Genomic DNA, 21,308 nt, shown 5'->3' with positions numbered 1-21,308 from the left:
TTCATCTCATTTCATTAAATTTCATCCAAATTGATTAAAGTTTCAAATAAAGCAACTTCACCTCATATTATCCATAATATTATTATCATTTTTCGCTCCACATTATTTGTTATAAAACAAAATAAATTTAAAAAGATTAGGCTGTTTGGCTTGATACCTTCGCCTTTCATGTTGGAATGGAACCACTGCAGAAAGAAAAATTAGGGGTAGCCGATTATTTGAATGGAATCGATTTGCCATTTGAACAGAATTCATGTAAATTCATCTTCGAATAAAATTATACCATATGAGGTATATGAATTACATAATTTATTCATTTATAAACGACTATACAGGTTAATTAACGCTATTTACTTTTTAAAAATAATGATTGACAGTTTTGAAGGCCCAATCATTGATACGACTTTGTCTAAGATTAAAGGCAATGAACTTAACAGGTCAGAATAGGAGACCGTTATGAAGCAACGAAAAAAATATCTATCCTCTGTATTAATTGTAATTCGATCTAAGTATTTTAGCGGTATTCAACGATATTAATGAAATACTTACAGTTTATTGTCATAAAAAATATAAAGTGTTATTGCTGGCACTTTATGATCGTAACAAAAATTATAGTTTTATTAATTAGTCATTTTCATTATAAAACCAGTCATTTAGTTTTGTTTAACAATATTGTGAGAACGTGACACATCTATTCTGATTTTGTTTTTGGGGTAATCGATTATAAGAATCGAAGAGTATTATTAGTATATCGATTCAGATCGAGCATCCTTATGAAATACTAACCTAAAACGAAAAAAACAAATAAAAGCCAAACTATTACAAATAATAATTAAATTCAAATTAAATTGTTTTTCATTCAAAACGCGAATACTCTAAAATGGGAGATGAAGGATTTAGTAAACTACTTCAACAAGCAGAACAGTTAACGACTGAGATTGAAGGTAATGAAGAATTGCCGAGAGTTGAACGTTCTTTAGGGCAAGTTCTCGAGGCCTCCCAGGAACTTTACTCGAGAGTAATACAATCTGGCGCTAACGATATTCAAGCGTAAGTATTAAATTCAATGTGTTACGGGTAATGATAAAAATAAACGATGTAAAGTGAGACCGAATAATTTTTTTTAAATTTAATCCGTTATGAAGTTAATAATGTTTCTAGTCCCATACATTCAGTCGGCATAGTATGTATTGCAGTATTATAATAGTTTTAGTTGATATACAGTTTTTTACTAGCCGTTAAACCGAGGAAAACTCCTAAAACCTTCGGAGGGGTAGATCTGGTATGTCATATGACAGTGGTATGGGAAAGTTGGATTTGTATAGACATAGAACTATCTATATCAATAATAGTCTGACAATATTATTATTAAGATTTTCTGAGATAAATTATTTCAATATAATCAGTATGAAAACTAACATTTGTAAGTTTAATTTATACAGAACACTAAGGTGTTTATTAGAATATAATTTTAATAAAATTTTATAGAAGAACACTAAGGTGTTGATTAAGATCAATTTAACACAGTAATTAAGTACAGCATGGCAAATTTATATTAAACCAAAAAGCTATTTTCAAGTTAAAATTTACTTTTAGGCACTTATTGTTTGGCTCTAAAGGAATTGATCTAAACCAAATCTCACAAAAATTGGAGACACTTAGTTCAAAGCGTACTTTTGAGCCCCTCCAGCCAATAGCTGATTCAGATATTGAAAGTTTTTTGAAGAATGAAAAAGAAAATGCTATATTATCCCTTATTGATGAAGTCAACAAAAATGTAAGTATTGATACTAAGTATGTTAAAGTTTACAGATTTGATTTAAGAATTTATGGACCATGGCTACATTCTAAATAAGAATAATTGGCCTCTGTGATAAGAAAACAGTCACAGTTGGTGTAAATGAAAATAAAATTTATTAAGATACAATCAATACAATTATAAATTATTAAGATATAACATATTGTTGAGTAATATTATATGTACGATTTTTATTGAAACTATAATGCAAATAAATTCAATTGGTTTTATGACCACAATCTTTGAAAGTACTTTGGCAATGCAGTGTTAAACAGTGAAGTCTGGTTGCTTTAGTTCTTACATTTATATGATGCTGAATTTTTGTTACATTTTTTCATTAAAGCTTATTTGTTATTATTGTGTCCATTAAGTTCCAGTTATTACTAACGTCTTATTGAAAAATTAAGAGTACTTTACAAAAACAAACTACTGTTGAGAGAAATTTACAGAAGTAATCAATTAATCAAAGATAATAAATTGATTATTGAATATCCAATTCAAAATTATTTCAGTCCCTGCAAACAACAGAGGATCAAAAATGGGAACACATGCTCTCAGAATGGAATAAAGAAAAGATCAAACTCATGAATGCAATGATTGGTCCATCACAAAACTGGCTAGACTTGAAACGCACTCCTGAACCTCCTAGCATTGCTGATGCTCCTAAAAAATTTGGACATTCAATGTTGGATAATGTTGAAGCAGCATATGCCAGACAGGTTCATCAGTATAATAAATATGTATTCCAAGGTGCTAAATCAAGAACAGCTTTGCATCAGAAATTTGCTCAGGTAGCTGAGGACTTCAATGACCCTGTAAGTAAACTGTTTAAATCAGGGAAACCTAAAGTGTACAAATATAATATATTTGCTGAATGTGAGTTAGAATACACTGAAGACAATGAAGACCTTGTGGTTAGATTTGTATATGTAAAATACCATACCAAAAAGTAACCATAAAGTAAATGACTTTGTTTTTCTTTTCAGAAAGTAAAGGAGATGTGGGATATAATAAACACAATGGCCAATATCCCAGCCCTGGTGAGAGATGAGGATCCACTGAAAGCAAGAGGCAATCCAGCAATACAACAGTGTCTTGTCGCACAAGGAAAGAAATACTTACAGAAAAGGTTTACTTTAATTTTTATGTACCATCTAAATATAATAATTTATCTCTATATCTCTCTCTGAATTATAATTTTTTTAATTACGAACCGAACGATTATATTAATATCCGATTACAATTTTCTGGAAAATTACTTGACTGTGGCAAAACTTAGCATTGGATATGTTGTCTTTCAGGTGTTCTTATTTGTCAGCTCATATTTCGGATCAGTAAGAGAATATAAGTAGATTAGATGTTAGTCTGTATAGCAGGACTTGATAGCACCTCCACAAAACCATCACCTTATACCTTATACTAGGGCATCCAAGCTTATTTATATCATTGCACTTGAGGCATTTGGGGTAACTCAAGTCGAGCAACTTTGTAGGTAGTTGGTTGAATTACTTGAACTAATATTTATGCTTTGTGGTGGATATCTTCTGTTTGACATTCTTAATGTCTAGCATTATTTTGTTGCCCCACAGTTATAATCCACTGGCTTAATAAATATTGGTGCTTGTTAGCAATACCTTTATATTATTGATAAGATTGAAAATGGTAGCATATGAGTAGCATGCTGTTTATAATATAATAAAAACAATGTCCTTTTGTTGTTTGCTCATAATTGAACACAAATGACTTTGGTTTTGGGATATGAGACATATGCTCCTTAGACCTGTCACACTATTTAATATGGCTATACAAAGCTTAACAAATGTTTGATACATTTTTTTTATACAGGTACAAACTATACATGAATGATGTAGTACGTGCCAACCCTGCGGCTGCCCTCCGCGGCGGCGAACCTGGTACATACCCACTTGTTCGAGGATTTGTAGGGCTACGTCTTCAGGGACAGAATTCACAAGGTTTCACTGATGGAGTCATCGATGAACGTCCACTCTGGCCCATGGTTTACTATTGTTTAAGGAGCGGAGATCCAAATGCAGCATTACATTGTTTGAGAAAAGCTGGGTGAGTGTGATATGATTTGTATTTTTATGGATATAATTTAAAATACACTGCACATAGTTTATTTTTAGATAAACTAGGTGCAGATACTACACATGACTTCAGAATAACTGAAAGTAAATTGGTGTTTGCTGTGTAGTATCTGTCCATTCTCGAATCTGTAATCTGTTGTTAGACGATGAGCGCTATTACCCTTACTCAATTGACTATTAAAGCCATCAACATACTCATGTAAAACATACTGGTCAAGTAGACACATGTTAAAGACAATCGTAAAAAAAGTATTACAGTCACACTTTTTTTAAATGCTATAGGCGTGATCATGAAGAATTCATAGCTGCTTTAGAAGAGTATATCCGAAACCCTGAGAAACCACTAAGCGACAAACTGCAGACAGCCATAAATTTCCAATACAGAATACAAGTTCGGAATTCTACAGATCCTTATAAAAGAGCAGTGAGTATTTCATTGATTTCATGATTTTAAGCACACACATCATCATCGTTATAATTAGAATAACGGATTCTCTCATACTTAATGTCTCTGAATCATGTAGGTGTGGTTTTTTGTTTGTAATCTATCCCTTAATTGATTTATCTGAAACTTGGGACATTCATTATTGGCTGTTCGGGGAAGGCACACTAAACTGTAATTACCGACAAAGCGGAGTGTGCCCGGTTTTTACTGGTTTAAAATATAAATGGCAAACTTAACAAACATATTGTTACGCCGGTAAGACTAACGCCACCTATCGCCAACTAGTCGAACGAATGTCGAAGGATCTAGCAGCATCTAGAACGCTCGAGAACTACAACGCCATCTATTGTCAACTAGCGGGATCACACAATACTAGACTTGTGGAATATTCTCGGCGATTCTAGGGATTTCGTCTCGACTATAAAAGCGTTGCAGAAATGCCACGCAGTCAGTTAATAATCGGCAATACTCGAAGCGAAACAGCGAACGGATCACCTAAAGCGAAGCGGAAGAAGCTAATTAAGAGCTTTAAAGCGCGTTTGTTGAGTGTTTTAAGCGTTCTAAGTGTTGAATAAATACGGTTTTTAGTTGTACCTTGGTGGAATTTCATTTATGCTGAACCCCAGCCCGTAATAATATTCACAATAATCTCAATTACTTAGGTGTACTGTGTGATTGGTTGCTGCGACGTGAGCGACGAGCACTACGAGGTGGCGCGTACGGCCGACGACTACCTCTGGTTGAAACTCTCCTTCATAAGGACGCGCAGTGCCAACGAAACGGAATCGTTCTCTTATTCAGACCTACAGAAACTTATTCTGGAGGAATATGGTTTGTAAAAATAGTACTAAAAATGTTTTAAATCAATCTATAATTGTATTTTTATTTGTACTAGAACGTATTTAAGCCAGCATGAGTCGGTAAAACTGTCTTTTTTTTATTGCTTAGATGGGTGGACGAGGTCACAGCCCACCTGGTGTTAAGTGGTTACTGGAGCCCATAGACATCCATAACGTAAATGCGCCACCCACCTTGAGATATAAGTTCTAAGGTCTCAAGTATAGTTACAACGGCTGCCCCATCCTTCAAACTGAAACGCATTACTGCTTCACATCTATTTCTCTATTTGTCTATTTCTGCTACGAAGAAGTCATCTGTTCTGGTTTAAAAGGTGAGGATAGCTGGTATTAATACAACTGACACATAGATATCCTGTCTTAAGCTGCTCTCAGACTACACTATAATATAATGGCATATAGTATATAGCTCATAGCACACAATATCGCGTACCATTCATTGTTATGGACACTTTCACACTGTACTGTACTATATATTATTGGCTTACTATACGCTGCTATAATATATGGCACTATGTATAGCTTAATCTTAAAGCAGCTTTAAAGTGACTGGCTGTATTCATGTTGTGATGTCTATGGGCAACTGCCTAGCCTCAGAACAAAAAAATCATATAATTAGATGCATCTAGTAATAAGTTTAGTGAAACATAATTTGCACAATTGAAATAAACAAAATAAACTTTCCATAACATTAATAGCAAATAAAAGTAAATTTCTCAATGACTTTAACAGGTGAAACACATTATCATGCTTACGAAAAACCGGTCGTGTACTTTCAAGTGTTGGCTCTGACTGGACAGTTTGAGCCAGCTATCGAATTCCTCTCGAGAATACCAAGGTAATGAAACTTCATTTAAAATATTTTTAAATAAGATATGAACTATATTATTCTAATTAAATTGCTCAGTATAGTTACAATAAATCATTGTCTCAGTATAATTATAACGGCTGCCCCACCCTTCAAACCGAAACGCATTAACTACTTCACGGCAGAAATGGGCAGGGTGACGGTACGTAGGTACGGGCAGCCGTGCAGACTCACAAGAGGTGACCTACCACCAGTAATTAGGCAAATTATAATTTTGCGGGTTTGATTTTTATTACACGACGTTATTCCTTCACCGTGGAAGTCAATCGTGAACATTTGTTAAGTCCTTCACTGTTGAAAACAAATGTGAACATTTGTTAAGTACGTGTTTCATTAGAAAAATTGGTTCCTACCTGTTCCTGGTTCAAAACCTACGGGGTTCGAAATTCTTTGCATCGCGAGATACCAATGCACCGGACTTTTTAACCTTTAGGGTACGACGACTTCAATGTGGAGACCGATATGAAATTCCTCACCTTAGACCTTAGAGCCTTAGTTGTTTTATTATTCTTCACTTCAGCTGTATCATTTTACAGATATCAAGTACACGGTGTTCATATGGCTCTAGCGTTACATGACGTTTACATGCTGGGCACACCGAGGAATGTTCAAGCTCCACTCCGTAAGTTCTAGTTGTACTTCATAACCAACTTCAAATGAAAACAAGTAGGATATTTTCAATTCCTTATCACACTTCCTATGGTAAACTCACTGAAAATTGTAAAATTAATTTTATTAAAATATTTTATTTTATTTTATAAAATCATTTTAATATGATAGCAAGACATTATAATTCATATGGTTGTTTACTGAACACTGATAACTCATAGCCAAAATAACTTATTTAAAACATTATATTATTACTTAATATTGAAGAAATAATAATAGTGCTATCATAATATTGTATCTTCTTATTTTCCTTATCCCAATTCAAGCGGGGCCTGCGGCAGTAACATTGTATCTGTGTGTTAACTGACTTTTGAATGTTTCGCAAATCGTTAACAGTATATACGTGAAAAATTTCATATAATCATCTGCATTGTGGGAATAAATCAGAGTATCAATTTTCAACTTCATCAAATTTTTTTATGAAAAAACGATTCAATTTTATTATTATTTATTTAAATAAAAGTGTCTGTTAATAAATTAATAATATATCATAGAAATTAATAATACAAAATAACACACCGTCAATTGCTAGGTTTTGATAAACGCGATATCCGTTAATTAACCAATCTCATTAATATTTCAGTGTCTGTGGACACAGAAGATCCACCACCGTTGCGTCGTTTGAACTTAGCGAGACTGTTACTGCTTTACGTTAGAAAATTTGAACTGACTGATCCCTCTGATGCTTTGCATTACTACTACTTCTTAAGGTAATCTATAGATTTAGTGCTCTTTTAATAAGCAATAATTTTGCAATTGTTTTGCCACATAAAATGTTGAAAAATTATACCCATGTAATAAATACTAGGCATATGTGTAAATGTACCCTACAATGTTCGTTTTTTTCGAAACAGGAATCTAAAAGATCCGAGCGGTAAGAATTTATTCATGTGCTGCTGCACAGACTTGGCGTTGGAGAGCAGAGATTACGAGCTCCTATTTGGTCGAATTGACGCTAATTCAAGTTTGAGAAGCCCTGGATTGGTGGATCAATTCAATAACCCTCATATTGACAGCAAGGTACTTTCTATAAATATTGATTTTTTTAAGCATGTTTTTTTTTTATTGCCCTTGTAGGCAGACGATTATACGGGCCACCTGATGGTGAGTGGTTACCGTTGCCCATGGACTTCAGCAATGCCAGGAGCAGAGCCAAGCCGCTGCCTACTGCTAGAATCGATGAACCCGTCTTCTTATTTGATCAGAAGCATTCACCATGACTCCTAGATATGGGCACCGCGAAGATGCTGCCTACCAATACGAACTACTGAAATAATTAAACACTCAAATCTAGTTTCTAAATGGACACTGAGGAAACAACAGTAGTGGAGCTGGTTCCAAATCCCGAGGACAGCTTTGCAAAATGACCTCTATAAACGAATTGTGGATGAATGCAATTTTTTATTGGTAGTTACAACAGAAGGGATATGATTCGAATATTTTTATAAGAAATACTTTTGTTTAAAAATTTGAAAATGATTTCCTTCAGTTGTTTCAGTCATCAGGTATGTGTAAATTATGGAACTATAAAATTTTTGTGTTTCAGGTGATTGCGTTGAATGTTGCTGAGCAGCTCGTAAACAAGGGCTTATTTGAAGATGCTATTACCATGTACGATATTGCAGATGTAAGTGTAAAAAATATAAAGAAAAAATATTATAATTTCGGTGTTAATCAATAAAGCAGTCTGTTTGAATAGGTAATCGGTGTTTAACGTACTTATTTGCAACTTCAGAGAAAAATATCGTTTTATTGCAATTTTTTTGGATTCTTGATCACTCGTCACTAAGGACGACTACAATTTTCAGGATTCAGATATTGTTTTGTGTGTTCGAGTCTGTTTCTGATTGATATACAATTGAATCCGATAGGTGGCGTTGCAGCTGGGTTCTACGCGATCAGGCTTGTTTTTTTGAGCAGAACACGGCCGGACGGCTTGTCTGTGTCTATTTTCGTGTATTTGTCTACTGTGCGATTGCAAACCGTTCATCAGGTTGTAAGGAAGGAAGGATTCTGTCTACATAAAGTTTATTAAGCTGGCGTAATAATTGTTTTAATAAATCGATGTTTTACATAAAGTTTGCGATAGTCACAGCTGAGTGTAAATATACTAGAATTTTATGTTCATCAACCATACTGATTATTCAATCAATCGACGGTTAGTAAGTACCACGTGCAGGCTCCAAATAAACACAAATGAAATCCTAAAATTATTTTTTATGTTTTCGTTTTCAGAATTTGGAAAAGGTCGTAGAGTTGTCCTGCGTATTGCTGGCGCAGGTGGTGAATAGCGGCGGCGGGGAAACCGGAGTGCGCGGTCGGCTCGCTAAGCGATGTGAACTGACTGATGCGAGGCTACGGGCCTCCACCGAAACCTTACCGCCGTCATTGCTACACGCCTATACCAAGCTCTGCAAACTCTGCATCTTCTTCGATCAGTTCCACGCTGACAATTACGATGCGGCACTTGAGGTAATATATCTTCTTACTGCCTCGTCCGGTCATCGTTCTAGTCGAACCCGTCGCTTGCGACGAAGGGCTCGACGAGTAAATTAACCCTCAAACACAGCCAAACACAGCTCAACTACTAGTTAAGGTTACGCTGAAATAGCCTCTCAAGGCTCTCAGCTTAGGTAGGAAAAAAAAAACTGCCTTGCTGGCCGTAGAGGAATATCGTGAGTCAGCATATAAGTAGATTTTTTTTTAATGGATTGTAAGTAAATTGTTTTGCATCAGACACTAGGCGAGTGCGAGGTGGTGCCGCTGAACGCGTCGGAGCTGGAGGCGCGCGTGGCGGCGGCGCGGAGCGGGCGCGGGGAGCTGCTGCGCTGCCTGCCCGCCGTGCTGCGCGCGCTGTGCACCGTGCTGCTCGCGCACCGCCAGCGGCTGCGGGCCAACGAGCACTCGCACCCGCTCTCCCAACAGAACAATAAGGTTGTGATCTAACTCACTATTTGTACGAAGCGTGTGCCATGTTACTTTCGTTATTGAACCATCTATGGCTGTGGTCGTGGTCTAATCATTAAGACTTCCAGTATAAATAATTATTTGCACAGTTATCGAGTAGTATTACTTTCACAGACCAATTATTGAATATTATATCGTCTCAAGTTAGTGGGCAATGTTCACGCTGTTCTGTCTGGAACCACTTAACATAAGGTGCGCTACAGACGAGTTTTATATTAAGAAAAAACAACACCTCTTAAATATGATTTCCATTAAAATTTTTTTTTCTTTCTCAACAGCAGTTGGAGTGGCTTCGTGAACAAGCTGAAGTCCTGAATACTTTTGCTGGCAACATCGCATACAGAATGCCCGGAGACACTTACAGTCAATTAGCACAAATGCAGATACTTATGCACTGAAGAAGTCTAGATATAAATAATTAATAAAGAACTGTGTTAAAATATTTTTACAACTAAACAGCAGTTTTATTACAAAAAAATTATCAGAAATAAACAGTATTGTAGTAGATTTCATGGTTGAATTACTAAATCCATCGATAGGTTCTATTAATCTACCTAAGTAAGTACCGGTAAGTAATATTTTTGAACACAGACAAAGAGAACTCGATTGGACAGACAGGACAAGGTAACGCGTTTCGCAAATATCTCTAATTCTCTGCTGCTACTTCACTTCGCACACTTGGTTGTGTTTCTGGCATTGCTGACATCCATGATCGACTATGACAATTTACCATTAGATGGGCACTATGCTCTTCTACCTAGAATAGCAATAAAAAAGGACAATTAACAACAGTGTACTTCATTGTAAATGCTTGTTGTCGTGGTATCTTTTTGACTCGAAAAGAAGAGTATAATAGCACACGGCCGAGCTGATAGTAAATGCAACACAGTCGAGCCTCTACTCTACCAATTGTTCTAAAATTATGATTAGTCATCGTGGTCTTAAGGTGTATTTGTATCTTGCGATGCGTCGGTGTACGAATCCCTCAGGTAAGTACAAATTTTTCTAATCAAAATACTCGTACGTACTTAACAAATGTTCAGGATTAACTTCCACGGTGAAGGAAGAACATCGTCTAATAATACAAAATTGATAAAATTCATCAAATTAATTAAATCTATTTCATTTCACTCATATCATTTCATTATCATGCATTAATTATTCATATTATAATATTAAAAAAAAGAATATATAGAAGACTAGGCTGTATGGTGTGAAACCTTAGCCTAGCCATTTGGAAAAATGGAACTATTACTATCGTCTGTGTAATCTATGGTAAATAGATCCCCTTGCCTTTCCTATTATAGAAAAATTGTACCAAAAAAAAATCTATGATAAAATCGAAGCTTTTATACAAACAATATTTATAGTCGGATTTTTTATTAGACGAAGTTAACTGACGTTTACTGTGTTGTCAGTTTTTGATGAAATAAAAATAGTGTTGTGACAAAGTGAACGATTGAAAAAACTCCTGAATTAATGAAATTGCCCCGATTGTCTAGTGAATAGTTGGTGTGCCGAATTGCCGATATCAGGTACGGGGTTCGAATTTTAGGCGTGCTTTGTACATACCAACGAGTTTTCGACGAAATATTATGTTGCTATAGTATCTACCTGTACTGAATACCGAGTGTTTTAAACATTAAGAAAAACATTGCGAGGAAGCTTGTAAGACTGTCCTATTTGCAATACAGTTTAAATTATACAAAAATAACACAATAGTTGAAATTATAGATTATAGACGTATAAAATATAACAATTATGGGTAGGTAATGAAAATAAAAAAACTGATTATAGTTACATACTACTAGTAACATATATTGGAGCACTTTAATACAATTTTATTGTAAAATATAAATAATATTCTTTTATAGTTTGAAATTAATGATTAACTCTTCACACTCATTGTTCATTCATGTGATTGAACGAGAACTGAACGCATCACTATTACTTTAAATATAGCAACATTATTTCACAAAGTGACATTAGCTACTGTCAGCTGGCTTCGTTAATTAAAAATTCGAGTATAGAAACTAATTATTTACAAGACACAAAACAATGGAACAGAATAATTTTAGCCATAGTATAGCGGCTGTTCTTTTCCCTGGACTTGTTAAAAACGAAGACAAAGCTATTGAATGTTTGGGTGGTATAAGACAATTGTCTCAGGTTTGTTTAAATCATGTATTCATCATTTAAATATTATTATGTAAAATTGAATTTAAAGTAAATTTGATAATTGACATGTTGTTAACTGTTAAATATTACAGGCTTACACAGAGTTAAACAAAAAACGTCTTGGCCTATCATATCAGCCACAAAATAAACTAGCGAAGAAAATTTATGGCGACTGCGTCAATACTGCTGGTGTGCTCCTGAAAGTTAAAGTAAAAAAAACAATAAATGGCAGTGAAGTGAAAAGGGAGGTAATTTCGACCACCCCATTAGGACAAGTCAGGAAAATATATAAATTTGAATGTTAGTTTGTGATTATTACTTATTTATTGCGGAAATTGCAATTGGCATGATCCACCTAAAGTGGTTATTATTAGATCCCGTATATATCTAACTTCCTACTTGGTGTTCAGTGGTAACTGGAAACATCACACTGTTTTTTGACATCACCTTCTGATATGAAGTCAGAGTTTCAATTATGTTTTATAAGAGCATTTTCATTCTTAAAATGGGAGATAGTGGTTGCTTTTCAAAAAGAAATAGGTATGAAAGGCATTCTTGCAGTGGTTTAAATATGCCCATTTTCCGAAAATCCATTTTTAATGGGTTTTGTTTTAAATTCACACTTATTTCAATGTGGTAATTCTTCACAAACACATGTTCAGTTTCTATTTTTTATCTCGAAGAGTTCAATTCTAGCTTATGGTAGAGAGGGTCACCTCACCTGAATTATATTTCACAATGGCTCTACTAGTTTATTTACAGTCAGTGAATACCGCAGCCGATTCTCTGTTGTATTTCTGTGTACCCTTTTACGGCAGTCACAAGAAGAGATGAGGTGATGCCATTGTAGACTACCCAAATGCCAAAAGTTCGAAATCATCACAAATAGACCTTAACTAAGTATCCAATGAAAACTATAATAATTATGATTTTAGCTTTGTGTGATTTTCAATATTTGCCTGTGAGCAAAGAAGGTGCAGGCTCTGCTCCTCCGCAGTGTATATTAGAACAAATCATGCCTTCTGGAGTTGATACTCTACAGTTTTTAACGTAAGGATGTTTATAATTATTTTCTTTTATTCTCTAAGGTAAGAAGGTATCATATGACTATGTTCATAACCTCATTGCCGGATATTAGTAAAGTTGTAGTTCAGCATAAGCCATGAAGTCAAGAAACAAAGAAATAAAAAAAAAACTGTCTCTATTATGTAATGCAGTCAGCACCAGATATTATTTTTTGTTATACAATTCAATATTTATAAAGATTCCATTTAATAATACTTGTGAAAAATAACATCATGTAAAAGCATAATATAATAAAATATAATCCTGTATAAAAATAGTTTATGTCAGATTAGTTGCACTCAATAAAATATAGTATTTGAAGTTAAGTAAACTCCATTATTTTTCACTAGTACATTTCCAGTACCATCCTGATGTCTATTATAATGTAATGATTACTTATTATTATTTTAATAATCATATTGCATCAAATCAAGATAACTAAATTATTCATCCATTTCAACCCTCAGGTTAGTGAGCTAGATACATATATGATTTTGTTCAGTTTAAATGTTGTTAATTTTATATTCATTAGGGAACCAGGACCACAGTTCATAATACCATCAAGTTTCTCAAGATTTGACAAACCGTTAAATCTCGATTATATTGAGAAGAAGAGCATTCTCGAAAAGAACACATCACTCGGTCAAGATGATGATATACACAGAAAAAGAAGACTGGAGCGAGGTGGACAACCAACAGGATTGAAATTCAGCTTAACTGAAGAATTTCCTAAAGAACCACACGAGTATCATTTAAATCAAAAGAGTGAGAGGATGTCTGTTTATCCAGAACTTCAGAGAGATTATGAAGCTGTAAAGAAGGTAAGAGGAAATATTAAGGATAATAAAAAAAAAAACATTTTACATAATCTGTTAATATTTTCTAAATTTTATTTTTCATTATTATTATTATTCTACCTAATTTTTATTTAATTACTTTGAATTGATTTGTTTTAAGTTTAGATATGTATGAATCCCTCTGTTTGAGGGTAAAAGTTTCCCTCTAAAGATACCCAATAATCTCTATATGTGGCCTTTTCCATCAATAATTTACCAGCCATCACTTCGATGTGGTCAGCCCATCTGTTTCTAGGTCTTCCTCTTTTTCTATTTTCCCGAGGGCCTGGCCTAACTTTGACCAAAATATATTTAATTACAGATATTTGAAGAAAGGCCGATTTGTTCACAAAATTACATTAAATACCACACTAAAATAAAATTAGTGTTATTAAAAATAATAATGCCATGTTTGGCATTTTATATGATAGATGGTCCATGGAGGACTATGTATATTAAATTTGGATATGACCCTAGAAAGGATCCAAGCTCTCGTAGATATCAAACTTTGGATTTCAGAGTGAGACACCAAGGCAAGGAAAATTATATTGTTATTAGAATATTACAATTGTGGTTAAAACTAATTACATTAATAAATTTATTATGGCACTAAAATTTAAATCATTCATGAATAAACTTGATGAATAAATATTTTGTGGTTTGAAATACATGCATCAGCTTACACCACTAGTGTGTTTCATACAAAATAATATTAATAACAATACCATTAATATGTATTTATAAATAAATGAAGATTCATTAGTAAGTATTAATAATAGCAAAGCTTTGGTGTAGGATAATAGAATGATATGAATGTTACACATTTATCAATTTAGAATTAATTATATTTTTTTTCTAACAGCTTTTTTGATTCACCAAAAACTTTTCACAGTTAATATTTAATTTACATTACTGTTTCAGCTGGTTTGAGGTCTATGGTAGTACATTATAAGAAGTCCGAAAGGATACGTAACAAGAGGCGCAAGCAGCCTGATGAGTCGTTTGGAACTGAAGAGAATGTCCCCGAGGCTGTCATATATTTTAGACCTGACACTATGATTTCACAACGACAAGTTTACTATCAGGTAAGGACATTAGTACTTTAAACAATAAATTTTGTAATCGTTTTATTAATTTCCGCCAAAATATTGCTACTTGATTGTGTATAACTTCATTGGGAGCCAAATTAAAGTGCTAGATAGCAATGACCTAGTCAAGATTTCATACTGATATATTTACAACAAGTAGACATGTGTTTATAATATGTATATACATTGCTGGTTCGTTGGACGTCACCTGAATAGATTTTTCGATTATATTCAGTGATATAAAATATAAATCATTAATATTTCACGATAATAGAGATGATTGTATCGTTTTTATTTAATTTACATTGTACGAAAGTGCAGTTGCGTTTTATGTGAGAAAAATAGCCTTGTTGACTATAGTTAATAATTATTTTTTTAATGTAAGAAAATTTCTGATATAGGTACTATATTGAATTGCTGCCTTAACGGTCCCTCGTAATTTAAAAAGATAAATATTTTACAATAATTTAATTTTTGAGGAAATAGTCATAACTACATTTTGCGGTAGGCAGCGGCTTGGCTCTACCCCTGGCATTGCTGAAGTCCATGGGCGACGGTAACCACTCACCATCAGGTGGGCCGTGTGCTCGTCTGCCTACAAGGGCAATAAAAAAAAACCCTAAATTTTAGAAATTCAATACAGAGTTAAATCATTGAATAATCCGCTTGGCATAATAAGCCGTTTGTTGCACTCGTATCGATCGATGTGATTATGCCGGTGCTCAAACACGGCGGACAGCTACCATCACAACCGCGTACTAATATTGTATAATTTATCAGATTTTATGGAACTTTATGAGGTTCTTTTTAATTAAATAGATATGCGATGTACAGCTGCCCGAAGTTCAGGAGATATTAGCTTTGGAGCCTCCAGTTGGATTCGTGTGCCACGAAAAACGTGGCTGGCTTCCTCCGAACACGACCGATGTCTGTCGCGATCACATGTCACGTTATACCAAAGAAGCCCTGCTCTCTAACTTTACTGCTGACATGAAGCTAGAGGTATTTCGAGGACTTTAATATTTGATATTCGAATTAATAGGACATAAACAGAAATTTCTATCTTTCTTCCTCTCTCTCTCTCTCTCTCTCTCTCTCTCTCTCTCTCTCTCTCTCTCCTCTCTCTCTCTCTCTCTCTCTCTCTCTCTCTCTCTCTCTCTCTCTCTCTCTCTCCTCTCTCTCTCCTCTCTCTCTCTCTTTCTCCTCTCTCTCTCCTCTCTCTCTCTCTCTCTCTCTCTCTCCTCTCTCTCTTTCTCTCTCTCTCTCTCTCCTCTCTATCTCTCTCCTCTCTATCTCCTCTCTCTCCTCTCTCTCCTCTCTCTCTCTCCTCTCTCTCCTCTCTCTCTCTCCTCTCTCTCTCTCCTCTCTCTCCTCTCTCTCTCTCCTCTCTCTCTCTCCTCTCTCTTTCTTTTTCTCTCTACTTTGTAACAAATTACGACTTGTATTGCATGCGGCGCAAGACACATTAAAAAGTATTGTTTTAATCGCGTTATTCGTAATTTCGTGCCAAGGTCACTAGTACTACCGTCTTTTGCGTATTGTATTGGCTTAAGGAAAATGCTCCAATAAATTTCACAGGTTGATACCACCATTGGCATTATACCACTCGACATCCATACGGTATTCATTGCTTCCACCATTTACACTTCCTGCTTTTCCTGAGTTTCCCTTTCTATCCGAACCTGTAAAATTGTTCCTTGTACGCTACAACGAGTCTTCAGCGAGACTAAAGCAAAGTAACTAGTCAGGTCATAAGTATTGTCACACAGTAAAAACTTTTCTTTTAGAATGCTGGCCACAAAAAAGTTTATTGAATTCGAATTTCGAATTGTTCATGAAAATAAAAATGTATACTTTTAGAATTTTACTCATTTTTAAATATGGAGTGGACGCTTAAAGAAGACCGTGTTGCAGTTATTGCGTTGCATCGTTGCGGTTACGCGCCAATTCAAATTTTTAACATACTGAAAAATTTGAATATAACCAAAAGATTCGTTTATCGTACCATCAAACGATACAATGAAGACTAGTGTAGATGACAGGTCAAGAAGTGGTCGCCCTCGGTCTGTTAGGACTCCAGCAGTGATAAAAGCTGTGAAGGCGCGAATTCAAAGAAATCCCAAACGTAAGCAGAAACTGTTGGCCCTTCAAATGGGGTTAAGCAGAACCACGGTGAAAAGGGTGTTAAATGAAGACTTAGGGCTTCGGGCATATCGAAGAAAAACAGGACATCGTTTGAATGCTCGTCTAATGGACCTGAGACTGAAGAGATGCCGCGCTTTGTTGAAGCGGTACGCGGGAAAAAAATATCGGGAAATTCGTTTTTCGGATGAATGTTTACCGTAAAAGAGAGCTACAACAAACAAAATGATAAGGTGTACGCACACAGTAGTGAAGAAGCGAGCAACCGTATTCCGCGTGTCCAACGAGGTCATTTTCCATCCTCGCTCATGGTATGGTTGGGAGTTTCTTATTGGGGCTTAACAGAGGTACATTTTTGTGAGAAAGGTGTAAAAACGAATGCAGTTGTGTATCAAAATACAGTCCTGACGAACCTTGTGGAACCTGTTTCTCATACCATGTTCAATAACAGGCACTGGGTATTCCAACAAGATTCGGCGCCAGCTCATAGAGCGAAGAGCACACAAGACTGGCTGGCGGCGCGTGAAATCGACTTCATCCGGCACGAAGACTGGCCCTCCTCCAGTCCAGATTTGAATCCGTTAGATTACAAGATATGGCAACACTTGGAGGAAAAGGCGTGCTCAGAGGACTTTTTGGCGGGAACGCGAGGAGTGAAGTTGTGTGATTTGTTTTATTTTGTCTATTTAGTGTTTCTTCAGGTTTAAATGTGTAATAACGGTGGTTTATTAACTGTTTAATATCTGTGAAAGTGCACAAATGTGGGAAAATGAAACAAAGCCGCTGGACGCAACTTCTCGGGATCCTCCAAAAAGTCCACTGAAAAAATCTTAGTAAATGACCACCATTTCACTAAGATTATATTTCATTCCATATCATCTCATTTCATTTAATTTCATCCCAGTTGATTAACGTCTCAAATTAATCATTTTCATTTCATTTCACTCCATATTATCATTTTTCATAAAAATAAGAATATAAATTAAAATAAGACATGACTTAAAGGTCTTAGTTACCAGGTCATAAAATCACTTAAAAAAAAAAAAAAAAGGCGTGCTCAAAGCCTCATCCCAATTTGGAGTCACTCAAGACATCCTTGTTTAAGGCAGCCGCCGATATTGACATGGACCTCGTTCGTGCTGCGATAGACGACTGGCCGCGCAGATTGAAGGCCTGTATTCAAAATCACGGAGGTCATTTTGAATAAACTTTAGTGTCATAAGAATCTATGTTTTGTTAAGTTCATTTTGGTATATGAATGGTTACATAATGAATAAACTTGTTTCAATTATTTTACATTAAACATGTGACAGAATTTATGACCTGACTAGGTATTTTGAGCAGTAACACGACTTGAGTTGTTAGGTCTCCTTCAGAGGCGCTCGGGCAGTTGTTAGCAAATCCCACCCCTCCTGGCTGAGCCTTTGCTTGCCCACCTGTCCTGGTGAAACTGGAAAGGCCTTCGGGCCACCAGTAATCTTTCAATCATAAAAAAAGTAACCCGATGTTGACCTTGGCATTACCGATATCCAAATGTGTCTTTCATGATAACTAGAGGTCCCGCAGTAGTCGAAATTCGACTATAATTAATTGGAATTGTAAGTTTGTACACTATTATGATTGTATTTTATACTTCTACTAGCTGACCCGGCAAACGTTGTGTTACCTTAAATAAGATTTCTAGGGAAATTCTACTGTAGAAATAAAAACCTCACTCATTTAACCACATAATACCTCATTATAAACAAAAAAATATATCCAAAAAATTAAAATAAAAAATAAATGTTTGGGGTGGACAACCCTTTTCACTTAGGGGTATGAAAAATAGATAGTAGCCGATTCTCAGACCTACTGAACATACTATTGATACACAAATAAAACCAACAAAACATGGCTGAAAAATGTATAGTATTGTATAGCTCTCAAATATATTAAGTGTATAATCTATGATGTATAGTGAGTAAGTAAGACAGGAGACCGGCTTCGTCCCCATCCCTACTACGTGATGTTTGCTGGATCAGTGGTGACACCTGGTGGGGATAGCTGATCGATTGATAGTTGATCAGTAGTCGACCGGCGAGCGCGGGAGATCAAATTCAATTTAAAAAAAATCATAATTAAAGGAACTTGAAATTATAAACTCTGAATAAGAATTATCGTACTACAATTATAATATTTGATTGCCATCTTGCAACCTTATTGCGGATGGAAAAATAGGGGTTGATCGTATAAGAGTGAAAATTGAGAGTAATATGATTTTTTTTATTTTAAGTCATGATAAAACTAAATAAATAACTTGCCAAAAAAATTAATGTTTATAATTAACAAAAAATAGGGGTTGATCATAGAGGGATGAAAAATTGAGAGTAGCATCAGATTTTTTATTTTAATTCATGACATAATAAAAATAAAAATGAAAATCTTGCCAAAAAAATTAAAGTTTATAATTAACAAATAAAAAATAGGGGTTGATCGTAGAGGGGTGAAAATTTCAGAGTAATATGATTTTTTTTATTCTACGTCATGACAAAATAAAAACAAAAATCTCGCAAAAAAAATTAAAGTTTTTAATTAGCAAATAAAAAATAAGGGTTGATCGTAGAAAGGTGAAAATTGAGGATTGTATGTATTTTTGTATGTTGTATCATAAAAAAATATAAATTAAAAATTTTGTCTAAAAAATAAAAAATAAAATTTAGGGGTGGACTACCCCTGACATTTAGGGGGATGAAAAATAGATGTTGGCCGATTCTCATAGATACCGGATAAGCACAAAAAATTTCATCAAAATCGGTCAAGCCGTTTCGGAGGAGTATGGCAACGAAAACTGTGACACGAGAATTTTATATATTAGATAAATTTCGCCAAGACTACACTATAAAAAATATTAACAAAGGCAAACAATATTTAATCTATTCTCAATTTGACAACAGATGCCAAGAACAAAAGTTTGACAATAAATAGTATGCATGTGTGTATGCGTCAAATACATGGTATGTAGTGTGTGTAATGTTTTCTTTATTGATTTAATGTATCTTTTATGCATTATTTAAAAAAAATATTAGCATTGTGCACTTCTTCTCTATATTCTCTATAAGTGTGGAAAATTTCATACTCCTCCATCCGCGCAATTTTCGTAAAAAGGGATACAAAGTTTTTGCTTCACGTATTAATTCATGATAATAAATAAGATAGTCGGTAAACAAATAAAATAAATCTATATATTTTCACATTAGTACACTTCCTGTTTCTCGGAAAGCTATAAAACTTTAAAACGATTTCACGTTTCGAAGATAACGCCCAGTTTATTGTTTTGGTGTAATAAAGATCGTTTTAGTAAAGGAAAAAAAGCCTTGGCTTGGTTTTTGCAAATATCAATTGTGATACCGAGATATTAAACTTATTTTGTTGGAACCAAAACACTCTTGTATTTTAGAAATAAATTTACCTGAATAGATAACTCATAATCATTGTTTACGTTCACGTTTTGAAATTGAAGGGAAATTTTACGATGCGCGCGCACCGTGACACAAAATTAACAGAAATGAAGTTTACCACTAAATCGCTCATTACAATACGACCGACGTAACTTGGCGAGTCTGAATATAGCCGCAGGTGAACTTTCCGAACCGTATCGAGAATTACCGAATTTATACGATGTCAAGAAAAGGGATGTTCAATATGCGTGTTTGAGGATGTTGTTTAATCGATTTTTTTTCAAATTGATTAAAATTTAAATGAAAAAAAAAAGAAATAAATTTAATAAAAATAAAGTATAACTTCTTACGCGCGTACATAAGTATACGCATCCTTTTTTTTCTTAAAGTAAGATTAATTTGTTTTGTTTTTTTGCAGCAAGCTTTAAGTGACGACGACTCCAACACAGATGAAGATATGAATTTAGGCGATACAAATGAAATGGGTCATTAAAATAATAATGAAATAAAAACAAATCGTTTTTTTATTTTGTCTGTTTATCCATTAATGAGGTTTTTCGTAATATTTTCAGAAAAACAAAGTTTTATTAACAAAACATTATTAGTCTTGTCCCCAAGGGGTTACCTGTAGATCGTGACCACAGAATATTTTTGCGATGCTGTTTGTCACTCTTTTTGGAAATCAGATCTCTTATATCCGTTACACAGCCAAGCTTTCGCCCAAGTTTTCGCTAGATGACAACAAATAAGATTTGTGAATCAATATGAGTATATTTAAAGCAAAAGCTGTATATTTGAGACTATCACCTGACCTTTGATCTAAACATAGACGTGACAAAATTATAGAAAC

General features: G+C 34.6%; 2 protein-coding genes across 2 annotated transcripts; both read left to right on the top strand.

Moving 5' to 3' along the window:
- Positions 1-661: 661 nt before the first annotated feature.
- Positions 662-10,168, top strand: LOC114246032 (nuclear pore complex protein Nup93). Its single transcript, XM_028178409.2, has 15 exons — positions 662-1,050; positions 1,597-1,777; positions 2,311-2,613; positions 2,785-2,927; positions 3,644-3,877; positions 4,189-4,330; positions 5,014-5,182; positions 5,941-6,046; positions 6,613-6,698; positions 7,329-7,455; positions 7,600-7,765; positions 8,292-8,372; positions 8,981-9,217; positions 9,482-9,679; positions 9,991-10,168. Exons 1-15 carry the CDS (start codon positions 881-883, stop codon positions 10,108-10,110), a joined length of 2,463 nt encoding a protein of 820 aa, XP_028034210.1. The 5' UTR covers positions 662-880; the 3' UTR covers positions 10,111-10,168.
- A 1,517-nt stretch (positions 10,169-11,685) lies between these two features.
- l(2)37Cd (general transcription factor IIIC subunit l(2)37Cd) lies at positions 11,686-20,974 on the top strand. Its single transcript, XM_028178425.2, has 8 exons — positions 11,686-11,881; positions 11,983-12,190; positions 12,826-12,940; positions 13,488-13,776; positions 14,114-14,324; positions 14,713-14,876; positions 15,699-15,881; positions 20,877-20,974. The coding sequence occupies exons 1-8, from the start codon at positions 11,771-11,773 to the stop codon at positions 20,949-20,951; spliced, it is 1,356 nt and encodes a 451-aa protein (XP_028034226.2). The 5' UTR covers positions 11,686-11,770; the 3' UTR covers positions 20,952-20,974.
- The last annotated feature ends 334 nt before the right edge of the window (positions 20,975-21,308 follow it).

Source organism: Bombyx mandarina, chromosome 04, assembly GCF_030267445.1.
Source record: "Bombyx mandarina strain Sakado chromosome 04, ASM3026744v2".
NCBI classification, from domain to species: domain Eukaryota; kingdom Metazoa; phylum Arthropoda; class Insecta; order Lepidoptera; family Bombycidae; genus Bombyx; species Bombyx mandarina.
This window is presented reverse-complemented; position numbering and strand designations above follow the sequence as displayed.

Bases quoted from the DNA above. Each gene is read 5' to 3' on its own strand.
- LOC114246032 (XM_028178409.2), top strand. From the start codon at position 881: ATGGGAGATGAAGGATTTAGTAAACTACTTCAACAAGCAGAACAGTTA. The intron at 3,878-4,188 runs GTGAGTGTGATA...TAAATGCTATAG, and splicing joins CATTGTTTGAGAAAAGCTGG to GCGTGATCATGAAGAATTCA. The intron at 7,456-7,599 runs GTAATCTATAGA...TTTTCGAAACAG, and splicing joins CATTACTACTACTTCTTAAG to GAATCTAAAAGATCCGAGCG.